Source organism: Chaetodon trifascialis, chromosome 7 (genome assembly GCF_039877785.1).
Source record: "Chaetodon trifascialis isolate fChaTrf1 chromosome 7, fChaTrf1.hap1, whole genome shotgun sequence".
NCBI lineage: Eukaryota > Metazoa > Chordata > Actinopteri > Chaetodontiformes > Chaetodontidae > Chaetodon > Chaetodon trifascialis.
This window is the reverse complement of record NC_092062.1, coordinates 27,326,058-27,352,284: the sequence shown is the minus strand read 5'-3', so window position 1 is coordinate 27,352,284 and position 26,227 is coordinate 27,326,058. Positions and strand designations below refer to the sequence as shown.

Sequence of the window (26,227 nt, the reverse complement as noted above, 5' to 3'; positions counted from 1 at the left end):
TGAACTTTGCAACAACTTCCATAGAAACATGCAGCCTAAAGTGTCCCCACACAGCAAAACTGAAGCAAGACAATAACCCTAACCCAAAATTTACAAAATTCCAACAATATTTTTATTTACCATAAAATGTTAAATAAAAATAGCATCAATCCAAATCAAAAACCAGATTACAAAGACAGGTCTAGTTTGCCTTTCTAACACCCAGACAGTTCCACGGTGTAAGAACTGCAGGAGATCTCAGACACACGAGGAACATTTAAAAGAAAAGCCGTGGAGGACCTCATGATCTGCAGGAGCATAAAATGAAAGAAAACCTCTGATGTACTGAAGGACTGAGGTAATTTAAAGCTTCATAAACAAGTAAAAGAAAAATCAAAGTCAACTCTTCGTCCATTCTGAACAAGCTGCAATTTTTCTGGTAATCCAGTAAAAAGAGAATTATCCCAACAGTCTAAAGAGCTCAGAGAGAGTATTTCAACATCTTTCTGAGTGAAACAAAGTTGACTGAAGATGTTTTAACGACTTTGTTAAAATGAGAATTAAAGTCACAGTTTGTTATGAGCACAGCCTCCAGCATGAACCTCCACACAGACTCAAAAAGCTCTGAACCTGATGTAGGAGAGGAGAGCGGCCACTAGATGGCAGCCCAGCACGACGCTCAAAGAAAAGTTGCTCCTCAAAAGTGTCTACTGTGAACCTCCTCCTCCTCCTCTGCTCCCCCCTCCTCGCTCTCTGTTTGTGTCTCCATCCCTCCCCCGCTCTCCCTCTCTCTCTCTGAACCTCAGATATAAAACATCCCTCCTCTCTGACACTCGTGTACAAACACCTCGCTGCTCCCCACAGCGCCTCCAGACCTCCAACCACTAAACCCGTTGGAGCTGCCGACTTCTGACCCTCCTGAATGAGCCTGAGAAGCTCCATCTCTGCTCCCTCGCCTCAGGACCGCCTCCCTCGCTCTTTATTCCTCCTCAAGTCCGGCAGCTGATAGCGGCTCGGTCAGAAGGAGGTTTTCAGCCGAGAAGATCAAGGACAGTTTGTCATGAGGGGCGGCATGAAGACCACATGTCTTTGGGCTGCCGCTCTGCTGCTGCTGCTGTCACTCAGCTCTCTGGTGAGTTAAATGATTTTCCCTCTTTCTGGTCTCACATCATTTTGTCTCAATGATGTTTGCACCTCTCTGGTAGGAAATCGAGGAATGTTTGCAATCAGAGGTTTTGATGAGTGAGTTTCAGCTTCAGGAAGATTTTAGTCTGAATTTATGGCTGCAACATCTGAGAATGTGGAAATAAAAAAGGCTCTTCAGCTTCAGACTCCTCTTACATTTGTTTGTTTGCCTGTTTCTAGTCGACTTGAAGGCACGTTTTCCTTAAACCTCGCCAACACAAACCAGATTCCTAACTGCTGCATGCGTCGCCTCATTAATATCTTCAGGAATTAACAAATGTCAGTGTGAACACAAGCTTCCCAAATCCCAAATCTGCATCTTGACAAATCCTCCCGCACACAGTCCCGCCGGATATCTCCCCCTCAGCACTATCCATTCAATCCTTATTTTGCATTTTCCCCTCCCTTCTCCCATTTACAGATGCAGCTCAATAAGAATGTATTTGACAGTATGGTGGAGAACAGCCTGAGCCCATTATGACAAACAGACCAGAATGCTCCTAACTCAATGCCTTGACAGTTTGTGACAACCCAATTCCTTTAATCCTTGCAGAGACAGTAACCCCTCACCCACTGATAAATCTGTCAACAAAGCAATCAACGGCGAACAGGAGCCACTCCTCTCTCCAACAAAAATTCCATAAACTTAATCCCTACAAACTTGACTGGCCTTAAAAAGCTCCCGTGGTGTTATCTGTGTTTAATTTGCATAGTGATGGAAAGAAGTCAATTACTATTAATTATTCTCTACAACTTAATACCCATTATCGAATTGAATTCACCGTCTTGAAAACCATAAACTCAATTTCACAGCTGACTAAGCGCACTAATCATTTCACCCCCCCTTCCTTTTTTTTTTTTACTTTACGAAGCCTTCCTGCTCTGGAGGAACAGGAGGATTCTTCTCTTTCAGAAGAATGACATTAACTAACATGGATTCTCCTATTGTCCCACCATAAAGACAAACACTGGTCATTAAATATGTGACTTATATGTACAATAGCATCCTGGTAGCGTTAGCTGATCTCGCAGCATCATTTGATGGGGGTGTTTTTTTCCAGACCGGGCTGCCAAATTGCTTCGCCATGCTTTAATGGGATGATCATAATTGTTTCGTACTTGGTGCATCCTAAGCTTTCGCCTGCAGCTCCTTCAACAGATTGACAGACCCATGGGAACCTCACAAACTTATTTTGGCCGCCTTTGAACCAAGTCGTGTGTGAAATAATATGATTATGCGTTTTTCCTCTGGGTAAGTTGAAAAACTGGTGGCTAGGGTTTTTTTTTCCCTTCTCCCCCCACCTCCTCCTCCTCCACCTCCCGCTTCAAACTGCCCCGCTCTAATATCCCGCAGTCTGTCCGCGTACAGTATTTATCCTCCTCAGAAGTCATGGTAATAATTGTGCCCCAGCCTCTCAAAGCGGCGCTGCAGTGATAGGACTCGGCTTCATCCACAGCTGCCTGTGATGTCTTGACACACTTTGTGATTTGTCATCATCTCTGACCCCCCTCAGGTAACACTTTGATATCACTGCAAGAATATAGACCTAAACTCTTAGTGGGCGTCAAATGCCCTCAGTTGATCCATCAGCTCAACTTCAGGGGGAGCTCACAAGGCAAGACAAGTTAAATTCACTGTAAATGAGTATGACGACAATCATATCCCAAACGGCCGGTCGGAAAATGCTCTAAAAGACGGTTTCAACACACTAAAGAGTCTTAAAGCGGCTTCCTGTCTGGAGGAACATTTCTTTCAACCACGGAGAAGCGGCTCGAAATGGAAGCAGATATTTCATGGATTCATAAATTTCTTCTCATTGAAGCACAATTCCAAAAATGTTGCTCATCCTTTTTGATGTAAACTCAACTGAAAACAGCGCAAAGACAAAATGTTTAATGTCTGAGCTCATCAGCTTCATTGATTTTTGTAAATATCTGCTTATCCTGAATCTGATGCAGCAACACGTTTCACAGACTGGGAAAGATGTGGAACGCTCCAAAAACACCTGTTTGGATCATTCCACAGGTAAACAGGTTCACTGGTAACAGGTGATAGTATCATGATTGGGTATGAAAGGGGCGTCCTGGAAAGGCTCAGTCGTTCACAAGCGAGGATGGAGCGAGGTTCACCTCTTTGTGAACACGATTGGATGAAGGAGGTTAATACATGAGCTCATCAGTAAACACAGCTCGTTTGTAAATGACTGAATTCTATTTTTATTTACGTTTCACTCAGAGTCACAGCTATTTTTTGGAATTGGGGTTGTGACTCATGGCATCTGAAAGTCATAAATTAGATTAAAATAAGCTTTTGCTGGGAGTGGTGGAGCGAGACGTTAGATCTCATACCCGAAAGGTCACAGGTTTGATCCCACAACAGCCACATGTCCCTCAGCCAAACGCTAACCCCTATTAGCTCCTCACACTTTAAGCCTCTCTGGATAAGAGCATCACTTTAATGCCTGAAATTTGAAAAAGTAAATAAATCCGCACAAACTTTTTGCACTGTGCAAAAAAAAGAGAGAAAAAGCGAAAGACAACACTATTAATTTCTGGATGCTGCAGCTGAACTCTGAGCGCACGCCATCCAATCAAGGCTGTAGAGTGGCAGCTGAAATCTGCCATCAGCCGCCGCCTCTCGATTCCTACTGTTCAACTCCAACTGTCGCGCTCACAAATCCTCCCGCACAGCAGCCGCGGCATTCAGGTAAATGAAAACTGACACACACTTTCATTCTTCCTCGCAAGGTTTTGTGCACAGCCCACCGCCGAGTCATCTGGCTCCTCCGGTGGTTCTATTAAAGGTGGAATTTGTTGGCTCCTCGCTGGTCCGGCCCATAGAATATCCTCCCGAGGGAAGCCGGGCTTGTTTATCTTCCTGTTTCAAAGAGCGGACGCCTGCGCCTTATCACAGCTTCGCCAAGAGCAGATAGCATTTAGGTTTGTCCAACAGCCTGCCTATATGCTGCATCTGGCAATCTGCGAGTCGTTTCCTAAAGGACTCCTGCATACCGATGCTGTTTGTGTTATCTTGTCCAGGGATTCTGCCTCATACACCGAGTCTGGGAATAATATTAACAGACGGTTAATGGGGTAGGGGAGACTCCTGCATGACAAACTGAGGGTCGAAAAGTTGGAAAAACTCTGAGCCATGAAATGAAAGCCTCTGAATATGATTTGGAGATACGTTTGAGTGTCTTTCAATGACAAATACAGTATTTTATATATATTGCAAATGACATTTTTTAAATATATTTTATTTCTACAAGGCTTTGACTGACAGGACTTTCTGCAAGTTTGTGTATTCTGGCTGAGTTTTAGCCCATCTCACAAACTGTGCAAATGGAGGTTGAAAGGCATTTTCCAGGCAGGTAGAGTCTAAAGATGCTTTTGTTTGAATTATGGGAAATGTAGGAGCTACAAGGATATTATGGATGGAAAAAAAGCTTTCATTTCGGCTTCTGCTGCTTCGATTTTTACCTCTCACGAGTCTGTATGGGACTGCGTGGAAGAGCAAAATTAAACTGATGTATTTTACTTTTATTTATCTTCTTTAAAGCCTCTGAAATGTCTCCATAACATTAAATATTCTGAATATACTTAAACATGCAGCAAAGTTCAACTTCAGGCAAACATGCTTAAGTTCTAAGAATATTATTAATATTGTTGTTATTATATTATTAAAGAGTCAGAAACCAGATTTGACAGTGAAACAAACCAACGTTGCTCAATTCTGATTGGTGCACAGAATTTTCCAACTGAGCCCCACCCACTTTAACCCATTGAGAGGAGCTCAGAGAAAAACCAGAAATCAGAGAAACGAATGTCTTAAAGTCTGATGCTGATTGACGTTTCCACTGTTTCTAAATCTGAGCTAAAGACACAAGAAACCCAAACCGGCAAAATAACATCAGCATCAGCGAGGTTTTTTTTCTAGCTTCAGTGGTTTTCAGGTGCAGCTGTCGAGCTTCAGCAGGCCGCCGCCACCACCGCATGTTTCCATTAAAGCTCCTCAACCAAGTTTGAAAGGATGAGAGGAAATTCAGTTTTTCTTAGCGTCGACAAATCGCACGAAAAGCTTAAAACCAACAACGCGTTAGCTTGTCTTGTAACCTTTCCCGACTTCCCTGCCTGTGGCACTCAGCCTCAAGCCCATTGGGTCTCTGTGAAGACATAAATCTTCAAAAGTGGGTCACTAATATATACTTTGATTTTTTTAGAAAAAGCTCAGTCATTTCCTACAGGAGCCGAACTCTGCGGCTTCAGCGAACGTTACTCAGACTGGAGTAAAAAGTACATTTGTTCAGGACTATTTTTAGAGGCAGATTAATACACATTTGATGCTCCGAGCGAGTATTTACAGCTAGACGGTACACAGTGTGTTGAATGGAGTGTGTGTGTGTTCATGCTAATGAAGGAACATGTCAGCCGGTGCGACTGTGAGGCTCTCTGATGTGTTTTTAATGTTTCTGGACAACAGAAGAAGAAGAAGTTTCACCAGGCTCTGATAAACACACACACTTGTTTGCAGACACATTCAGTTCTGGCTTTGATCGTTTTCATGGGATTTGTTGACCGAAAGCGAGAGAAAATCACTTCAGGAGTCTGATAATAGATTTTCTTATTGTGCCGAATATGAAAGCAACGACTGGCAGGAAATTAAAATATCTAAAAAACAGCCACATGATAACGTCACAGATAAACAGCTGCTGTTTTTTCTTTCTGTGAAAAAGGAGCGTTTCCTTTTTGATAATTTGTTCCCAGAACACAATACAGGATTTACCTTTTTGTGGGCGTTAATATTGATGTATTAAGTTTGTACATGTTTTTCTATTTTTTTCACATTTTCTAATATTTGTACTGTTTCTCTCTTTGTGCTGTTTTATATGAATTAGTTCATTTATGGATTCTATTTTACTTAATTGTTGTGATCATGTAGATCTTAATAATAATAATTATTTATGTGGCACTGATCAAAATCACTGTGTGTTTTTATCTTTTCTTTATTTTTATCATAAATATTTCCATCAGTTGTCCCCTCGTGGGCACGGTGTCCAGCAGCACTCTGATTGGTCCATTCTGACTCTGTAATCACGCAGATCACAGCCGGCTGAGTTACGGGTGTTTGTGTCCATTTGACGGCTGTAGCTGATGATTTTTATCCATTATTGATTCATCTGAAGATAATTTTCCTGATTAACAGATTTTGGTTTGTAAATTGTCAGAACATGGTTACAAATGGTTGTTCTAATTTCCTAAATTTCAAGTTGACGCCTCGAAATTGCTTGTTTTGTCTGACCAGCAGTCCAAAATCGAAACAATTAGCAAAATAGCTGCAGACTAATTTTCAGCTAATCATTTAATGGACTAATTATTTCAGATGATGACAATCAAACGTTAAATTAAATTAATTGAGTGCACTGTGCAGATTTTTTGTGTGACTTTTACTTCACAGATAAGCATTTTAGAAAAACACATTGAGGATTTGGAGTCAACGAGCTAAAACGTGTGAAATCACGGGTTGAGTCCTTCAGCTCTCAACCTGGAGGTTTGGACCCTTCCACTGATTCATCACAGATGATTAATGGGAGTAAAAAAATATACAGCTCTTTGCTTTTTTCTGATGAAATACTGAACCGTGTTATCTTTCATCTCTTTGAATATTCAAATGAATTAATCTGAGAAATTTCACAGGCATATGAAACGTGTGACGAACGGTCGCACGATGGCTTTGCGTCATCATCACATGAAGAAAGAACGACTGAAATCAAACGGCATAATTAAATTAAGACAATTAACTGCTAAATAAATTCCACTCTGAGCCGTGGACGATATAGTTTGTCCTTTATTTGATATTTAATAAAACCCAATATTGACAAAGCAATATCTGTTAAACCCAAAGTTATCAAAGTGTGACTGTTGACCTTTACGCTGCCATGTTTGTTTTTCTCTTGTCCTTTATCCACCACAGTCATGCATCACACACACACACACACACACACACACACACACACACACACACACACACACACACACTCTCTTTGTGCCTCGCTTGCATGTTTTTGAAGCTGGCGAGAGGTAAATCTTGGCCCTCCGAGTGTTGCTGCAGTCAGTCGGGGTGTTCTGGATATAAACGTTGCTTCAGTCAGGACTGCCTCTGATCTGCCTAATCTCCCCGGGCTGGATTACAGGTTGGGCTCTAATCCGTGAAGTAGGGTCTCCGTGAATGTGCCTCTGAGTGCTCTAATCCAGAGACTGTCAGGTGCTTTAGATGAAAGCTAATTGCATGTCACAGTTTGGGGACCAAACAGAACGCCGGTGACAACAGAGCGAGTCTCCACAACAAGGACTCGGGTCTGATGAGGACTGGGCACGAACTTCAGATGTGCTGTTTAATTTTGATAATCTCGGGAGAAAACAGTGAAGAAATCCCTCCAAAAAAAAAAAGTGATTCCAGCGGCGCCTCCTCGTACGGGATGATTCAGAACATGAGGCTGCAGAAAATGACGGTGCTTCTCATCTGAACTGACAAAACCATGAATCCTTAACCGTCCGAGTCCTGAACCTGCTCGGATCTGCGTTGTTTGTCCTCTCATCTCCACCTTAAAATGTTGCATCTGCACACACACAGTCACTAATTAGCCTGACAGTCACTTAAACCAGCTTACAGCGCTTTCCTAATATCCCTTGATCTGGTTTCCGGACTCCATTGAGACTGAAACCCAGTTACTGAGAAGCCTCAGTAATTACTGAGCTACGAAAATGAGATTTCATTTGATCATTAGAGACTAAAGTCTTTTCACAACTCAGAGGAGAAACGTTGATGTAAAACACAGTTTGGACCATGGGTCAAAGGTCATTTGGAGATCATTTGTGTACTTCTGATCATTGCAAACGTGTAAAACTGAATTCACGTTAAAACTCACAAGAGATCAGGAATAAGAAGTCCATTTAACTGACCTGAACCAGAGACTGCACCACGTGGGTTTTCACAGCATCAAAACAATGTTATGTACTAAATGATAATCACAAACAGTCTTTTTCTGGCTCTGGAGGTCAGATACTGAGCCTCAGTTTAAGTTTAGTGAGCTCACTGCTGTCTTACGTATGGAGACAGTTTGATGTGGCATGAAGTCTTAATAAAGTTTCAGATATTTAGCAGCCAGTTTTGGACCTCTTTGCTCAGTATGAGGATGAACCCGACCAGAAACACACTCCACAGCGCGCCGCCCAGCTCTCTTATTACACCTGTGATGCAGCAGTGTCATTGATTAACTCATTACATTTCTTTGTTTTTATCCTTTGTTTCACGTTGTTTTTTGACGTTTCTGTTTTTTGTGCTGCAGTGTGGAAAATCCCAATAAAAATATCATAAAATAAGAAAGAAATCCATTTAACCAAAGTTTATTTTTAACAGACGTTCACATAATATTTGACTGACTAAAACACTCATGTTAATGTAGTGAAATTATCTGCTGTATAATCCTAAAAATGTGTTTTTGAACCCTTTTCACTCTTAAATTAAAATAAACAGCTGAAACAAGCTGAAACCTTAAACATCATAAAAACCAAGAATAAAAACTGAGCTATAATGTCATAATCGACTTTATAGCTGCTTGGCTGAGAGTCTATAAGATACTGTTTCACTGCTACTTTTACATCCTAAGGAGCTTTATGTTTGACTATAATGGTGCCAATAAATCCTGAACAGGAAGCCTCCCTCATCCTCACACTCACTTTATCTTTTTACAATACATCACCAGTGAGGCAACATGACAGACTTTTGTTTCCAGCCATGGAAGACAAAAGGTGGTGTTCATTAATACACTTTAACTGCCCCACTGCGCCGAGAAACCGCTGAAATTCATATTTCTCTTCAGCTCGTCACTACAAACATTCTGCTCTGAAGGTCCTGCAGCTTCCTTTTCCTCTTTAAAACCAACTGGCTGCACAGATTTGGCGATCTCCAAACAGTTTCTGGGTTTAAAGGCTTTGATTTGACTCCGTGTAACGTTGCATTTAAAAAATGCTCAGGCTGCATTCCTGCATTCAGAGAGAAGGAAAGATAACTGAGCCAAAGTCTCCACGACTGGTTCATCCACGTCAGGTCGTTCATCATCGAGGCCTCGTCAAAACAACTTGAGGCCCTCTTTTCAAGCTCCTCCACTCTGAAGTTCATAAAATGAACGTCAGCTTCACACAAAGATCCTGCTACAGTTTACTCAGTGAGCTCCAGACATGCTGACCTACAGTGCTACAATGTCATTCAGTGAACTTTCTGAATGAGAGACCTTATTTTCAGAGTATCGATTGGGGGGCGAAGGTTCAAAATGTAAACGCTTCGACCAGATAGATCTGCTGTCACGTTCATCAGCCCGGGTTTGGACATCACTGTCACGGGCCTCTGCGGGGTTCACGGGGAATCTTCTCTCATCTGTGTGATTGTTAGAGAGGAGATGCAGACCGAATCATCAATCATCCATTCAGGCCACATTCAGCAGGTAATAGTCTGCTGTTGCATCACGTCTGTGCCCGAGAAGCGCTTCATTCATCTCGATGTATGGCAGGAATGCCCTTAATCTTGATTAGGACGCCACGCACACGACGGTTCACATGCTGTAAGAGTCGGTTACAGTGTTAGCACCATTTGTTATAAGTGCTGACATGCTGTTGGTGGACACATCATCTCTATTTGACGTTTTCCTACTGCTGCTGCTGTTAGTTAGCAGGATATCCCACAAACACGTCAATAGATCCCAACTACAGAGCGCTCAGCATGCACATGTCCACCCAACGCTAATGTCAGGCAGAATGCTGACACTAAACAATTCTACAAAAAACTGGATTACACTCAATGAATCCATTTTCTAAACTCTCTATTTTCTATAATATCCTTGCATGGCATCTACGGTGAAGTTAAGGTTTGGGAGAGTCTGTGTTTCCAGCAAATAAACTAAGAAAACCTCAGCAGGAAACAGCAAACATTAATCACTGGACTGCTACAAGATGCACCTTCAATCTGATTAATGACATACTGCAAACACATCCACCTTCCAGAATCCACATACTCGCTTTCTACATCACCAATTATAGATCACGTTGATTCCTGAAGTGGAACATTAGCAATGGATGTAATCTGTAAATTGTTAAATTGACAGAATTTGAAAGGGATCCTGGTTTGTGGAGGATTAAAGTCCCAGTGTCCAGGATTTAGTGACATCTAGTGGTGATTTTTGATGAATTACATCTCATATTGTTATCCTGCAATTCATTACCAAGTTCTTGGAGGTGTGACTGAGATAAACTCTCTAAAACATTTTGTCTTCGCACTCACAAATCAGCTGGAAGCAATTAAAAAAAATTTTACGATATTTCACACTTAGCTGGTGCTATAGCAACATGATCGACTCCATCAGCAGGATGACATCCTTTGTCTTAGCGCTTTATACAACGGTTAAGGTTTGGTCAGGCTCCATTGACTTGGTTATTGTTGAGAAACATTGCAGTTAAGAGTTAAAATTACAGCTTTGTGAAGGTTTGAGAACTTTAGTTGATACCAAACTGTTTCCTCTCTTGGGGCAGGTGAACAAGAGTCATACTTCCTACAGCTGCTTTGTCACTTCAGTGTAAACATATGAATAATCGGCGGGACAATCGGAGGGACAATCCCCTTTATTAGTCACACAACTACATACATGCTCTCACACGCCATGCAAATTGGTGAAATTTGTCCACTGCCTTTCACCCATCCTGGTAGCCTTCCTCCACGGCAGACCAGCAGCGGTGGGCTGCCATCCGACCGGCACCTGGGGACCCCAGACTTATATGCTGTTTTGGGGAATTTGCTGAAATGACTTTGCTGAAAATGAATTTGCTGAAATGACTGATGCAGTAGTTTAAATTTCATCCTGTGTGCCTCATGCCTGACACCACATGTATTGTGATGAAATTCCAGATCCAGAAGCAGCTAAAATGTTTGTAATATCTTTTAGAAATTTCAGAATTCAGAGACATTTTCTAGAAAGTTTGTGCAGCCTTGTTGATGGAACGAATTCTGAGTGCTTGATTTTTGTCAGTAATGGGGATTTTTGTTTGTGCTTCCAGGCTACCAGTGCCGATTCAGGGAATTCGGACTTGAGAGAGAGCTCAAAACCCAAATTGAAGACCTACTGGACGGAGAGCAGCAAGGCCTTCTCCATCAGCCGTCTGCTGTCCCAGACCCTCTATGGCAAAGAGAACTTCACCTCTCTGGACCTGAACTACGACGAAGCCGACTCGTTCTCTAAACGGGAGCAGTGGAACTGGCTTTACAATGTTTCAAACCCACGCGATCCTCGATCCAGGACGAAACGGAGGCCCATCGTCAAGACCGGCAAGTTCAAGAAGATGTTTGGTTGGGGTGACTTCCATTCCAACATCAAGACGGTGAAGCTCAACCTTCTCATTACTGGAAAAATCGTGGATCACGGCAACGGGACCTTCAGCGTCTACTTCCGCCACAACTCGACCGGCCAGGGCAACGTGTCCGTGGGACTTGTTCCACCGACGAAAGCTGTGGAGTTCCAGGTCCACCAGCAGCACCAGCAGTACCACCACCATCACCACCAGCAGCAGCAGCAGACAGCCCTGGAGACCAAGGACACCAAGCTGTTCAACTGCAGGGTGGAGTACGAGAAGGTGGAGAAGGGCACCAGGAACTCGCTGTGTGCCCACGACCCCTCGCAGAGCTGCCCGCAGGAGCAGACCCAGAGCCACGTGTCCTGGCTGTGCTCCAAGCCCTTTAAAGTCATCTGCATCTTCATCACCTTCTACAGCACCGACTACAAGCTGGTGCAGAAAGTGTGTCCAGATTACAACTACCACAGTGACACCCCGTACCTCCCCACCGGGTGATCACATGACCAGACGAGGGGGGAAAAAAAAGATGCAGAGACAAGCTGCGGGTCCTGAGCGGTGTCAGATTATTTGAATGAAAATGGAGTCAAGACACTTCAAACCTGAGATGTTGACAGGCATTAATACAGCTAACATATCCTTGCCACAAGACTGATATCGCTCCAACGAACAGACCTACCCCGAGGTCATTATGAGAGCATTTAGGGAAGCATTTATAGGCTTGCAATACTCATATTATATGCATAGCTGCTTGCATCGAAAGGAAATTCCCAAGCCAACCGTTAAAATGTGCTGATTGTATTTATGTAAATATTGTGGATTTCACACAAAGACCAGAAAACAATTTTATTAATGTTTTCTCCTGCTAATTTAGTTGTTTATGTTGATCGTGTATTTCCGTCTCAATCATGCTTTCAGTCTTTTCCAATCAGTCTCTGGTAATCATCGCAAACACGTAAATGTCAATGCAAATAAGAAGAATCTGTCAGTATGCATTAGAGGGCATAATGGAAAAAGCAAACATACTTTGAGTGGTGTTGTTTTCTGCAGTGTGATTGTTAGAGTGAATATATCTCTCTGATATTGTTGTTGGAATCTCGTCCGTGTCCATGCATGAACCGAATGTGGTAAACAACTGAGTAACGTCCATCTATATTTTCATGTTATTGCAGCTGTCACAAACAATCTTCATCAAGTCACGGGAGAAAACGGAAAAAAAACTACTTCTATTTCAATTCTGTGTTATGTGTTAGCAATTTTAAGGCCACGAATAGCGCACGGTAAATGACACCAACGGAGGGCTCCCATCAGATCAAACATGAGCAAGTAAATGTTGCAATAAATAAATAAAACTTGCAAAAGACACACAAGATGACAGAGACACAGAGGATCATTTTCTGCACCGCTCCCAAAAAAAAATCAAATATAACTGTGCTCCAATTCTGCTGTTTTCTCAGCACTGCATTTCCATTTCAGACATCTTAGTTTTATGACTTAGAACAAGTCCAGTACAATAAATTTCAACCCCTGCATCACCAACATGACAAGCAGCCCGTAGTAAGAAGTGTCAGAGCCAGAGTGCCCCCGCGGTGTCCAAAAATAACCATCTGTACACACTGAAGAATCATTTATATAGAAAAGTGCTAATAATGACAAAAAAAAGGTCAAAAGCATTTGAAAATATCTAAAAAATGAATATTAGAAGAAGCAGAAGATGCAGATTTCCTGCAGTTCAACAGAGGCTGAAACAGAACGAACCGTTAAAATGTGAGATGTGATAAAATGTGGTTTCTTGCTCCAGAGGAGACGGGACATACATCACACAGCAGGCGCTAATCACACATTCCACCTATCAAACGCTCACACCTCTGGTTATCCAAAAAAAAAAAAAAAAAAAAATCTGGATGAGACTAACACTGGCTGTTAATGATATTGGATGTTCCAATTGGCTATTAAACCTTCATTACATAAATTGGGAGCCAGTGGCTCCACGTGAAGCATTTAGAGGAAATGAACACAGTGTAAGTGGGAGCTCTGCAGAGTCAACACCATAGAAAGAATGAATTAAAGTGCCGATAGAAAACCTGTAAAAAAAAGAGGCACAAATGTGCACCTAGGGGCACAATCACTGCTGTCTATTTGAATTCAGTGCTCTTTCACAGTGTACGCGATGGTATACGCAACACAGTAACTGCTAATGGCAGCCTGGATGACATCCAATATGCCAACATGGGGTGTATTTTCTGACAAGGCAGGCCAAAGAATGGGGGTCTGCCTGTGGGATGAGTGAGCATAAAGAGGAATTTATGATGTGGAGGAACTCGGCTGGCAGAAATCACTGGAAGCACCTGACTCGTAAATTGAGAGCATGTTTCTGTCACCGAGAAGAAGGAATGACTAATGTCTCAGATTGCTGTTTGGGCCAGTTCTTTCATCTCAATAAAGTGACTTTGATATCCCCCCCCCCCCCCACCCAAATGTGCCAGGGACAGTTTGTTCAGCTTCAAAGAATTAAAGCTGCACTTTGCTGAGACAATGCAGCCTCATTATGCACATAATCTTACAAGTGTAAACAGTCTGGCACAGAAGAGTTTGGTGTGAGAGATCTGGATCTGCTCCCGCTGAAGTCGTCTGGGGGGCAAAAGCAGCCCATCATGCTGTGTTTTGTTTAAAAATGACCATTTATATTACAGATGTGCTCTCAAATATGACCTAAATATGGCAGGTGTTGAGTTCCCCTCAGCTCTACGGGGCGTTTTAACACCTTTCAGCTCCCTGTTTTGGCTTCACGACCCTCAGCTCTCATCAGCATCGCAGCGTCTTTTAACCGAAAAGCCTCTGACAAACCCACCACCGCTCGCTGGTTTAGCAGCTACAGGGCCAGATGTTTCCCTCAGGAGCTGATAGAAAGCAAACAAGCGTGAATATCCGACTTCCATTGGCCAGAAACTCGTCTCCAAATGAAAAGTGACTGATGTGTCTGCTGGAAGTGTAAATAAGACATTAGCCATAGCAACTTTAAGGTGATAATTTATCAGTTTTGTGTTGACAAAAGATGAAAAATCTTCACTGTGTGTGTTTCAGATCGAAGAGTAATTGCAAAAAAGGAGCTGCTTTAGCCTTGTGTTTAAGAACAGTCCTGATTTAAAACCTTCAGCACCTGGAAATATGAATAATGTAGATTTAGCTGTGAAGTCTAGTATTAGTCCCTTTATTAAAACATCTGTCAATCATACTGGGAGGGACAGCAAGTTCCAGTTTTATGTTTTGGCTCCTAATCTTTGTGTTAACTTTCAGATCAACGATTGTACCTTCAGCGCGACTCAGTGGAAAGATTAAGCAGTGGGGATGTAGACACTAGAGTTTTATAATTAAAACGTAGCTTTTCACAAATTAAATGCAAACCGATCTCAAATATCTCATAACCAAAATTCAGCTGCAGATCTCTTTTCTCGGAGACTAATTTGCACAAGCGGGAGATGTTGGATTCATTCAGCTCCTCTTTCAACTCCACGATTGTTCAATTCCGTCCGTTTCAAAGCACCATTTTACCCGGCAACAAGAGAAACTGGCCGACTCCTCGGAGAAAGCGCCCGTTTAACGAGCTCAGCGCGTATGAATGAAAGCGACGGCATTACAACCCGGCAGCGTTTGGACTTCTCAGTTATCTTTGGGCCCAGATCTCCTCCCTCGGTTCAGCCATTCTGGGCCGGAGCCATCCATGCCTGCCGTCTATCCCCTAGCTCGCCCACAATCCCTGATTAATGTGGTCTGGGCAGGAGCTGTCAGAAATGGCAGAGAGAATCATGGGATTTCTCCTTCAGAGTCCCAATGACACCCAGCAGCTGCAGGAGTAAACAGATGACTAACCACTGGCCTTTTGGCAGCCTGTGGAGATTCACACGGAGGGAGGGCTGCGAACGCTGCTTTGACATTTAGGTGGATTAGAAAGTTCTTGGGTTCTGCTCTCGTGGTGTCAGAGGTGGTTGGCATAGTAATTATTTGCGTCTTGGTTTTCTTCCGCTTGACCCCCCAACTGCAGTGAAAATGTAGAGCGTCTTTTTTTTTTCCCCTCCTTCCACTCACAGACGTTTGTTCAGATGAAATGTTTAAGTGTGAAACATCATCACGAGTCTCATTTATAAACACGTCACATTTTGTTTGCGCAGCCACACAAGAAATATTAGGTATCTTACTTTAGAAAACAACAAGCGCTTGTCATCTCAGCCTGTGTCCTGCTGCAGAATTCATTTCAAATCTGGGGCTGAAGCTGTCCTGGGGCACAGTTTTCTGTGAGGTATTGACACATTAAAGGCTCTATCAGACAATGGCTGGTGTTTTTTCTTCTTCTCTTTTTTTTTTTTTTTTTTTTAAATCGCAAATAAATTACTCTCCTCAAAACACTATTACTCCTCCGGAAATGAAAACTCACTCATTGTGAATGTCTCATATCAGGTAAAAACTGGAGAGAATTAATTAACCTTTGTCATTTTAATTGCTTTAGTGACAGCTGTCCTTTGGTGCCAGAGCTATCCTAATGCACATACTGCGGGCTTGTCAATTACTTTCACAGTGAATAGATTAAAACGCCACAGAGGATAGAGTCATTTCATTAGTCAGACTTAATGCCCCCCAGACATAACCAGGTACGAACACTTCACCCCTAAATATGCAGGAAAATGAACAATACTATTAAGCCCATATGAATCGAATGAATTGTGGCAACATGAAATTAAGTTTACGCTCTAGTTAATTCTGTCCCGCTGCTTATATTCCATTTGGTATACAGATTTTTCTTTGCAAGGCTGTGAAATTAAGAATATTTTGAGGCTTTTAATAAAAGGTCTCATAGACGGCAATGCAGGGCACCTGTGTGCTGCAGCTAATTGCTCTAATGGATTTTAGCATCATCAGGCCGTCAGTTGTTACCATAATGGATAATGGCCAACAGCGGCGACTGTCTAACGCTCTTTTTGCTGTTTGCACATCTATGATCTAATGCTACTCAGCTCATCATGAGTCTGAACCAAATTAGGCCGCTTTCAAATATCTGTCAGCTGGGCGTCTCTGCAGCTCTCAGCACCAAACGCTCTTTACCACATCACACGAGGAGCCGCTTTCACGTTTTATCAGCAGCTAAACCCTTTTTTTCACAGACTGAGGATTCTGACGTGTGTGTGTGTGTGTGTGTGTGTGTGTGTGTGTGTGTGTGTGTGTGTGTGTGTGTGTGTGTGTGTGTGCGTGTGTGTGCGTGTGTGCGGAGAACGCTCTTTTCAAATTACAATGAATCCAACAGAAAAATTAGCTTAAACTCTCAGATGGCTGATGTTAAAGAATCCTAACAATGCAAGAAATAATGAAGAACGCTGCAGTTAAATCACTGTAGTGCAAACACAATACTGGGTTAACTTTACCGGGAATTGTGGGTAGAAAACCATCAGCTCACCCATCAAACCCAACACAGGGTGTTGTTCTGACCCAGTGTTTGTGTGTCTGAAATACTACATGTGTGACAGATTTAGAGTTTTCCTGTTGGCTTTCCACATGTGGGTACTGCATTGCGTCTGTACTGTATTGACCCAGTTAACCAGTGATTTTAATGTGTGTGATGATATTATTCTGTCAGTCTGCCCATCAGTCAGTTGGAACACAAGGTTTTTGACCATCAGTTAATCATTTCAGTTATTTATAGGGCTGCAGTTAACCAATTAATTCTTTACTTTGCAACAAAATCTAAATCTAAAACATCAAAAAATGTGAAATGCAGCTTTGCAAGCTCTCAGAGCCCAACGTGATGTCTTAAAATTACTTTTTTGTCTAAGCAAAGACATAAAATCAAGAAAACCAGAAAATTCTCACATTGAACCAGTAAAAGTTTTGAAAATTTGCTTCATAAATGGCTTCAATGATCAAAAGTTTCGACACTGCTCAAATCAAATAATTTGATTTATATAGTACAAAATTTCACATTTGCTCTCGTATGGCAGCCTCTGTGCTTAGACCCTGGATCAACATACAATCAATATAAAAGTCATAAAAGGGTCAAAGTTCTCTGATTCCAGCATCTCAAATGTGAAAATCTGCTGCTTCATATCACTGTAAACTGAATTTCTTCAGATTATGGTCTATTTCTGGGCAAAACAGGCAATTTCAGCACGTTGCCAGGGGGCTATGGGAAACAGCAACGAGCATTTTTCAATATATTCTGACCTTTTATGGACAAAACAGTTAATCAAATAATAATGAAAACAAATTAAGAGATTAATTGCTAATTAAAATAATAATTAGTTCCAGTGCGGTATAAATCGGGAGCTGAGGGCCATCCACTGTAAATCTATATATGGTCCATGATTCATCCTTTAGAGAGTTTCTTACTGGATGTTTCATGAAAATGATCAACTGATTTTTACTGGTTTAACACATTTCTAACAGAGGAGACATGCATTGTGAGGCTATCGTGATGAAATTATTAAATTTTGCAAATAATTCAACTCAAATCCTGGAAGTCTGTTCTTTCCTCGATTCAGATGATCATAGTCAACACGTTTCTGCTCCTCATCAGTCTTTGGAGGGGCGAATATTCACTTTATATGTTCTCACGAGAGGCAGCTTTATCACACCAGACACACAAGTATTGATGACAAAGATGTGTTTGCTTTTCAAAACGACATGAGATATAAGAGGATTACATGGCTCATGAATATGGCCCGCTTCTATCCTCAGATTTATCATTTCATCTCCATCCACAACAGGCTGCCACGCGACACAAAGGCTGACGCTGTCGTGCCTGAATGACTCAGATTTAATTTCAGTTAAGAAAATAAAAAAGTTAAGTGTCCGATTGGCTGAATGCATCTGTGGTGAGTGCGCACGGATGCTAACCCCTGAAAATTAGGTGCGTTCACAAGCAGCTGCACCTCAGAGCAGAAGAGCAGCTGGTCAAAAATCTATTTTTACCAATCACAATGCAGTCAGTGTATGTTGACTGAAACAACAGCAGGGAGAGCTGATGATTGCTGAATATCACCTTGTCATAAACGTCACAAAAGTAGAGAGCTAGGTGATGCTATTTATACTAGACAGATACACCGATGCCTTCCTCCATCATTTGCATCTTCAAAAAGGGCAGAGAAAATCACCAGGTATTACACTTAACCACAGCACCTGGTTATAGATCAAAGCATCAGGGCTTTGTAGTCAGTGTTAATTGTAAGCGCCCATACGCAAAGCAGTCCACATGATGAGTAGACCATTTTCCCATGTCACAGTCTAAATATATAGTACAGTTTTCCTTCACCGTCCTGCATTTAAAGCAGGCCGGCAGGTAAAACAATCAGGGCCAGCTTGCAGCGGAGCCGGGTGCTTCGTTTGCCATTGATTTATATCTTAAACAACCTCTCCTGGTGACTCCACTGCTAAAGGTGAGATGCACAGCCAGTGTTTGTGACAGAGATGGACTAGGCGCGGTGGCAGGAGAGAGAGGGATGATGCGGTTTTAAAAAATGCATCACCATTAAATCAAAGAGTAACCTTGAACGAGTTCAGGCCGGTGCCAGCTCGGTGACACGCTCTGCCCTCAGCGCTCGCTGCCACGGAGCATGCCAAACAGCGGGGAGACAGAGCTGCAACGCTCTGATACAGGTTAGGCCGGTAGTGCTGGGTAGCGGTCCAGCTCCTGGCTGAACAAGGGCATTCACTCTGACATTTCGTCCAAGTCACAGCTCAACATGTTATAGACGAACGTATGCAGTCTGAGGGAATCAGAGATGTCCTTGCAAAGTGCCTCAAAAAGGCTGTAAAAAAAATCCTTGCTAATCACTTGGACTTGGTGTTAATCAAAAAAATGTGTGCACAGATGGTGCAGAGAGAGAAACCACTGGTTCAACATATGTGACCCTGATGTCCGACTAAAACCTGCCCGACCTTTTCTCTTTCTCACTCTGATCTTAAACGGGTGCACCGTAAAGCAACGCTTTCATAGTGAGAAAATACTGAATGTGAATATGAGATTATTTTTATTATTCTTGTTTGCTGCAAGACAGACTCCCCAAGCTATTACATGGTTTTAGCAGAGCAGACGAACAAAACATTAGAGTAGCCAAGAGGTGGAAATATTACACCCCACCGGTCCTTCAGCTGAACTTTAGGTCTACACATTACATGTCAAATCAAAGAACTACACTTATTTACGCTTTTTAATAAGGCCTAAAGCCTGGGAGGAAATTCTTTACTGAGATGACTTGAAGAGAGGCTGTGCAGCTGCTGAGTTTCACCAAAGTACCAATATTTTCAGTAAATAATGTCCTCTAAGCTGTTGTTGTATACATAAGATAGTTACCAGTGCACGTGGGCTGAATGAAGTAGTCCGCATACATCAGAAATAAAAATACCAAGCGAGAAAAACATCCTGCTAGATTAGATTTCTGGGCAGAAACTATCCGCGGTATATAACTTATTTTTAAATCTAACTTCCTCCACTTCTCCCACATTCATTGAGACATGTCATCCATCTATCTCGGCCTCCGGCTGCAGTAGTTCCTCGACCGTGAGTGGCTGCAGCAGCGGGGCTGTATTTCAGCATGTTGAAGTGCATGGAGAATTCCCATGAAGGGTAAGGGATTATGGATTTTGGCCTCTAAGCTGCCTGGATGCCCAGTGAGGATGTCTCTGAGCGTAGTAATCTTCAAACACCACGCAGAGTGATGAGTGGGCACTGAGGAGTTCTACTCAGGATCTAAATGTGTTCCAGCAAGTTACTGGTGAGAGAGAAAGAGAGAGAGAGAAAACACCATTTGGTGCAGAAATGGAAAGGATCGACTCAGTGGCTCCTCCGGGCAAGAGACACTTTTGATCCTGTGACCTGTTTCGAGCTATAGCCTGTGTCGAAAACCTGCGCCGAGCAAGGGATCGTATTGGAGTGGAGTGAATGTAAATGTCATGGTTCCCCATCACCACACATAACTGCAGATGGAAAAAGTCAATTGAGCAATTTTTGGGGTCAGGCCGGGCACTCTCGGGGGGTTGCAAACCCTCATAATGAGGGCACGCTCAAGTCTGGTTTAGACTGTGTCCCAGAAAATGGGACTGGCATCAGCTGGCGTACAGTTGATGACACTGGAATAGGAGAGAAGCGGCTCATACGTTCAAAGAAAATCCCACAAATGAAGCACAGCCCACGAGCTGGAGTAAGGAAATGTCAGAGATAATCAACATTGACGGACCTCCCCGATCAATATCGGACTGGAATTTCTCTGACTCCGGCCTGATTGAATTAAACCCCCGACAGCATCACTTAATTTAAAGAAGTGATTGTTTTCCTGTCTTATTTAAGGGAACTCAGATTGCTCTGATACCGTCTCGGACCTGGAGATAAGGTGGGAGAGTGCAGGACGAGGATCAGATGGGGTGAAGGACACCAGTCGTTATGGAGATCATATCATCTCCTTAAGAGGTGCGCCTTTCTATCTGCTCATATCAAAAGCCTTGAGATGATGTCAGAGGTCAGGGTTTGGAAGGGCGCCGAGGCACGTCGAAGAACTTCCTCTGGGAAATCAGATGGTATTACGGTACTAAAAATGCTAAATAACCTAATAAACACAACATGCTTGCTTCCATACTGTGCACGGGATGAAAACCAGCTGCATTGTGCAGAAAGTGACTTCAGGGGGTTCAAGGATCAAAGGTTCAACACTCCTTTGGTGATAATCAAATTAAGTGCAAAGCTCGACATGAAAACACACTTTCTTAATATAAATCCATAAACAACTGTTTGAATGTAAGTCAATGTGCTGATGTGTAAAATTGCGGCTATTTGCTGCTTACACTCTCCTCGTGACTGCGCAGCACAAATACTGTCCAAGGCTGCAAACAGGTACATCAATTTAGAGCATGACAAGAAATTCCCTTTAGGTGACAACAAAATGTACATGCTATTAGATCAGCTGCAGTATAGTGTGATGAAATAAATTGAAGCCAACAGATGAAAGCTCGGGGCCCCTAACAGGAGAGGAGACCATTAAAGGTGCACTGCCCTTCTTTTGTGTTACACTGCCACCCTTTGGACAAAGGTGGAACTAAACACTGGTGGATATTTGATGTGCACAAGACTGTAGAGAGAAGACCTTTGACAGTTTCATCAAAGGGCTGCAACTGATGACTGTTATCTGTTAATCTGCCAATTGCATTTCTAATTATTCAGTTAAGCATCCAGTAAAAAAAATGCTGATTTCTTTCTGTTGATTAACTGATTGTTTCAGCTCTAATATCCTGCATATACTTCAATAATTTCTTACAGAACAAAAATATGCAACATACAATTTTTCATGCTATGAGTAATAAAAAAGACGTCCATAGTATTTTACTTATTCCTCAAATGCGTAAAATACCTTGATTAAAAGGAACTAGATACATTAGCTTCAAACTTGTTTCATACCTCAACTCGATACTTTACAGATCTCTGTTAAACAACTTGACAAATGGCTAATAAATCACAGCCTCCCTAAACGTTCATACAGGAGCTCACTGTGGTTCTTCAGATACTAAGATGTCTAATCCAGGAGTGACCTCGTTGACGAGCTTCGCTTAGTTTGCCGTTACCATACGGCACCTTTTGCTGTGAAACCGCAGGCTGTTGCAGAAGAACAATCCCTTTTTTGTTTCCACCATGCAGAAATGTAAATACAGCCCTTTTCCAGTTTCCATCAAAAACCAAACACACAACCTAAAGCATGAAAAACACACTTTTAGCGCCACAGCAGTCAAAGACCCTTCCAGGTTCAAACACCTGTCAGTGACTTTCCTCCCAATACACCTGAGCCATAGACACCAGCATAGTAACACCCAATGTACACACAGTAAATAATGAAATTCTGGTTATTTCAGCAACATATCTGGCTTGTTAGTGCAGGGCAGACATAACAAGTCAAACAAGATACAAGAAAAGGAGCCCAAATATTATAAAACACCAAGTTATGGCCAAGTCCACTACAGGCAAACAAATTCACTCTCCATATAGCAAACAGAGCTTTGTCACTGGCCTTTCAGTGATGTTGGTGGAGTCTGTAATCTCACAGAACATAAACTACTTTTCCTCTGGTTTCATTTTTGCCTCTCTTGGAGCAAATCCAGGCAGTCCTGAATCCATCTCCTCCAGAAAAGATCTGAGAAGTTCCTGCCTCCATCGTCTTATCACCTGCCGGTCAGGAGGCCCCTTCACTACAGGTGGTAAAGCTGGTTTACCCATCAGGAGAGGAAGATGGTTAGACGTGGGAGGTTCTGGGTCATTGGGAACATGAAGAGCATGGACAATGAGGTGATCTGTGGGTCAGGACATGTCACACATACTGACTGCATTTTCTGTTGCATCCTTTCTGATCTCTTGGTCATTAGAGTCGACGGAAATGTCCAACACATTTTAGGCCAGTCCTCCTTGTGCCCCCACAGGAATGTGGGACCTTCAAACCACCTGCTGTTCTTCATGGAGTCAGAGACCATCATTACTCTCGATGCATTGCACTGTGAGAGTTCAGATGCTTCTGATGGTCGAGATTCTGTTCTGTAGGAAACTGTACTTGATTTTCTTCTGTGGGAACTTGTGGGAGAATATATTAGTCACTATTGTCCATATCAGATACCTCCAAACCAGTCAAGGAGTAGGCTGAAACAACTCTTTCTTGCCTCATTGTGCACCACAGGAAGTTGCTTCAGACTAGATCAATGCAGTGAGCTCTGCGGCTGCTTGTTTCCATTATGTCATGAGCTCAAGTCCTCCTTTACTCCTTCATTCCAAGTGGTAACTTTAAAATAATGGCTCATGTTTCCAGGCATATCTAGTTCCTCCATGTCCTGGAGCTCCTCCAGGACACTGCAGCAGCCATGCAAGAGTAAGGACAATGCTTAGAGTGCATGCATCCTCAGATTTATTGCTTGCCAGGCCAAAGCCTTTTCCATTTAAGCAGTTGTGAGCACTGATTTCCAAAATGTTCCTGTCGATGGCCCTTTGCTGCTGCACAGCCACAATCAGGAGTCATATGCTGGCAGCTACACTCCAGTTCTCGTGGCTGTCCTCTGGTGAACTATTCCAAATAGTACAAACAATCCACTTTTCCTGCCTTTTCCTTTAAGGTTTTGATAGATGCTGTTTTAGAGAGGATCTCCTTCAAATGTGGGAATGGTGGCAGAGATATCGAATGCTGCTGCTGCTGCAGCTGCACAGCAGCAGTTATTTCTTTTTAAAATGATGGTAAGTATGCCTCCAGGTGGATTTTGACTCATTTGATGATGGTGTGTGCATTTGCTTTCCTCATCATTTAGCTGAGCAGTTGTTGACTGGCATTGAAAAATTATATTTCCAACATACTGTTTTCCTGCTCAGTTTCCTTCGGTCGCACATCTGTTGACGGCGTTTTAACGGGTGATTCTGTCAAGTTCTTTTGTTGTGTCGATTTCTATGGTCCAGGCTTGTATTCCTTTTCCATAGGGTCTAAGATACTGACAGATACCTTTTTAATTTTCATGCCATTTGAAGGTCTTTGAGGAGAATTTTTCAAATCAGAGGCCTGTAATGCTGCCAACTTCGCAGAGGATGCAGCTAGTTCAGCTTCCAAATCAAGCTGCTCTCTCTTCCCCCTCAGCTGCTGTTCCTGCTCCTTCAAAGCGAGTCTTTCTTTTAAAGCTGTCCAATTTATAAGAAAGCGCCTTTGCAGTGAGATCAGCTAACCATTTTTGTGTTTGTGTTTCAACGCCGCTAGTCACACTGCAGGGTTTACTATTACCAGTTTGCACACCAGTCCCAGTGGTGACGTCCAATGACGCATTGCACATCTCCATGATGAAGAGTCAGCCAAACACTCAATGTAAAGTCTATTGTTTGCCTGCTTTGGCAATCAATACTTTGGGTTTATGCCCAGTTACTGTATATGTGCATACAATTTAAATGGCCAGGGTATTTAATTGGTTAAATATGGTGATCCACTGGTCCGACACTCTCATAGGCTGTATAAAACATGGACTTAGTCTCTATGACTTCATCCATTGGTTTCTGAAGAGGCTCAGTGACAGTGGCCATCGCATCTTAGCAGCGCCTGACTCCATCAAACTCCCAGCTACTCCAAAAATGGCAAAGAGGTGGAGTGTGGGTGGAGAGGAGGGCTGACTGAAGCCTGGTTGCAGTTATTTCTGCTGTGAAGTTGGGTATTTCAATATGGGGGTGTATGGGGATTGACTCACTTTTAGAGCCAGCCTCATGTGGCCATTTGAGGAACTGAACCATCTGAGGCACTTATATGTTGGCTTTATTTTTCAGCCCTTAAGGTTGCCACTTGGATTCTCCACAGGCTGCTTGAGCATCAGTGCCACAGCTAATGCGTCTTGAAACACATCGATGACCGCATACATCCTCCAGAATGAAACAGAAATCCAAACAGCCTCCCACAGCTCTCCTCATCTTCTGGCGTGTTGGCTCCGAAAATTATAAGAACTACAAGTGATCTGGCTGACGTACTTCGCTTGTTTTTGTTGTTGCCATTCATCACCATTTGCAGTCTGTTACATTCAATCCAAAATATGCGACTCTGAGTCCCCCAGGGGTCAATACTGGGACCAGTTTTATTTTCCCTTTATATGCTCCCACTTGGGCACATGATAAAGAGACATGACATTTAATTGCACTACTACAAGGATGATACGCAGCTCTATGTCCAGTGAACCCTACCGACACCACAAACCTCTCCAGTCTTACAAACAGTCTTGCAGATATCAAAAAATAGATGTCAGTCTTAAAATCTGATAATACAGAGATCCTTATCATTGGCCCTGACAATCTACATCCTACTATCCAGTCCTCTTTTGGTCCAGTTAAAGTCAGCTCACATCAAACGAAAGGTGGAAGTGCTCTTTGACTCCAGCCTTTGACAAACACACTAACAAGGTTATCCAGTCATGTTACTGTCATTTTAGGAATTAACACACTCTAAACTGGACAAAATGCTTTAGAGAGTCTCCTAACAAAGACCAAGAAAAGAGAACACACAAGTCCAAATCTTATGACCTTACACCGCAGGCCCATTTGTTTTGGAATTGATTTTATGATTCTACTTATTACTTTTAAAGCCCTGCATGGCCTGAACCCAGAATATGCATCAGAACTGCTGTCACTGCCAACCAGTGTGCAGTCTGACATCCTCAGGCAGGAACCTGCTGATGTTCCCACCTCACGCTTGAAGACTAAAGGGGAACGAGCCGATGACCTGCCTGAGAAACTCCAGCATCTTCTTTTAAAGTCACTTTTGAAGATGGAACTTAATCGAAAGGCTTTCTTCTAATTTTGCTGTTCATTTTCAGGTTTATTTTCATTCTTAACTTTGAGTTACACTCTATTCTGACACTGCACTGTTCTATTTTAATTCAGCCATTGTTTTTACAGTTTTATTTCTGGTTTTACTCATCTATTGTTTGAAGTTTTATTCCTCCTTTATACTTTATGCCAAACTGCTTATCCATACATTGTTGTGTATTTAATTTCTGTGTTTCTGAGTTTGCTGTGAAGTACTTTGTAACACCGGTCTTGATAAGTACTATACAAATAAATGTTGTTATCGTTATTATATAAAGGTGCATGTATTGTCTGTGTGTGTCATCTGGCCACTTGGGGGCAGTGCAACAAGCTGTA

At 42.5% G+C, this 26,227-nt stretch overlaps 1 protein-coding gene across 1 annotated transcript; it reads left to right on the top strand.

Annotated features, from left to right (window-relative positions):
• The first annotated feature begins 816 nt into the window (after positions 1–816).
• Positions 817–13,437, top strand: LOC139334515 (neurexophilin-1). Its single transcript, XM_070967442.1, has 2 exons — positions 817–1,111; positions 11,269–13,437. Exons 1-2 carry the CDS (start codon positions 1,040–1,042, stop codon positions 12,055–12,057), a joined length of 861 nt encoding a protein of 286 aa, XP_070823543.1. The 5' UTR covers positions 817–1,039; the 3' UTR covers positions 12,058–13,437.
• Positions 13,438–26,227: the final 12,790 nt, after the last annotated feature.

What these genes read in the sequence shown, in the direction of transcription:
- LOC139334515 (XM_070967442.1), top strand. Translation starts at nt 1,040, where the DNA reads ATGAGGGGCGGCATGAAGACCACATGTCTTTGGGCTGCCGCTCTGCTG. An exon ending in TGCTGTCACTCAGCTCTCTG is followed by an intron (nt 1,112 to 11,268) that starts GTGAGTTAAATG and finishes TTGTGCTTCCAG; the next exon opens with GCTACCAGTGCCGATTCAGG.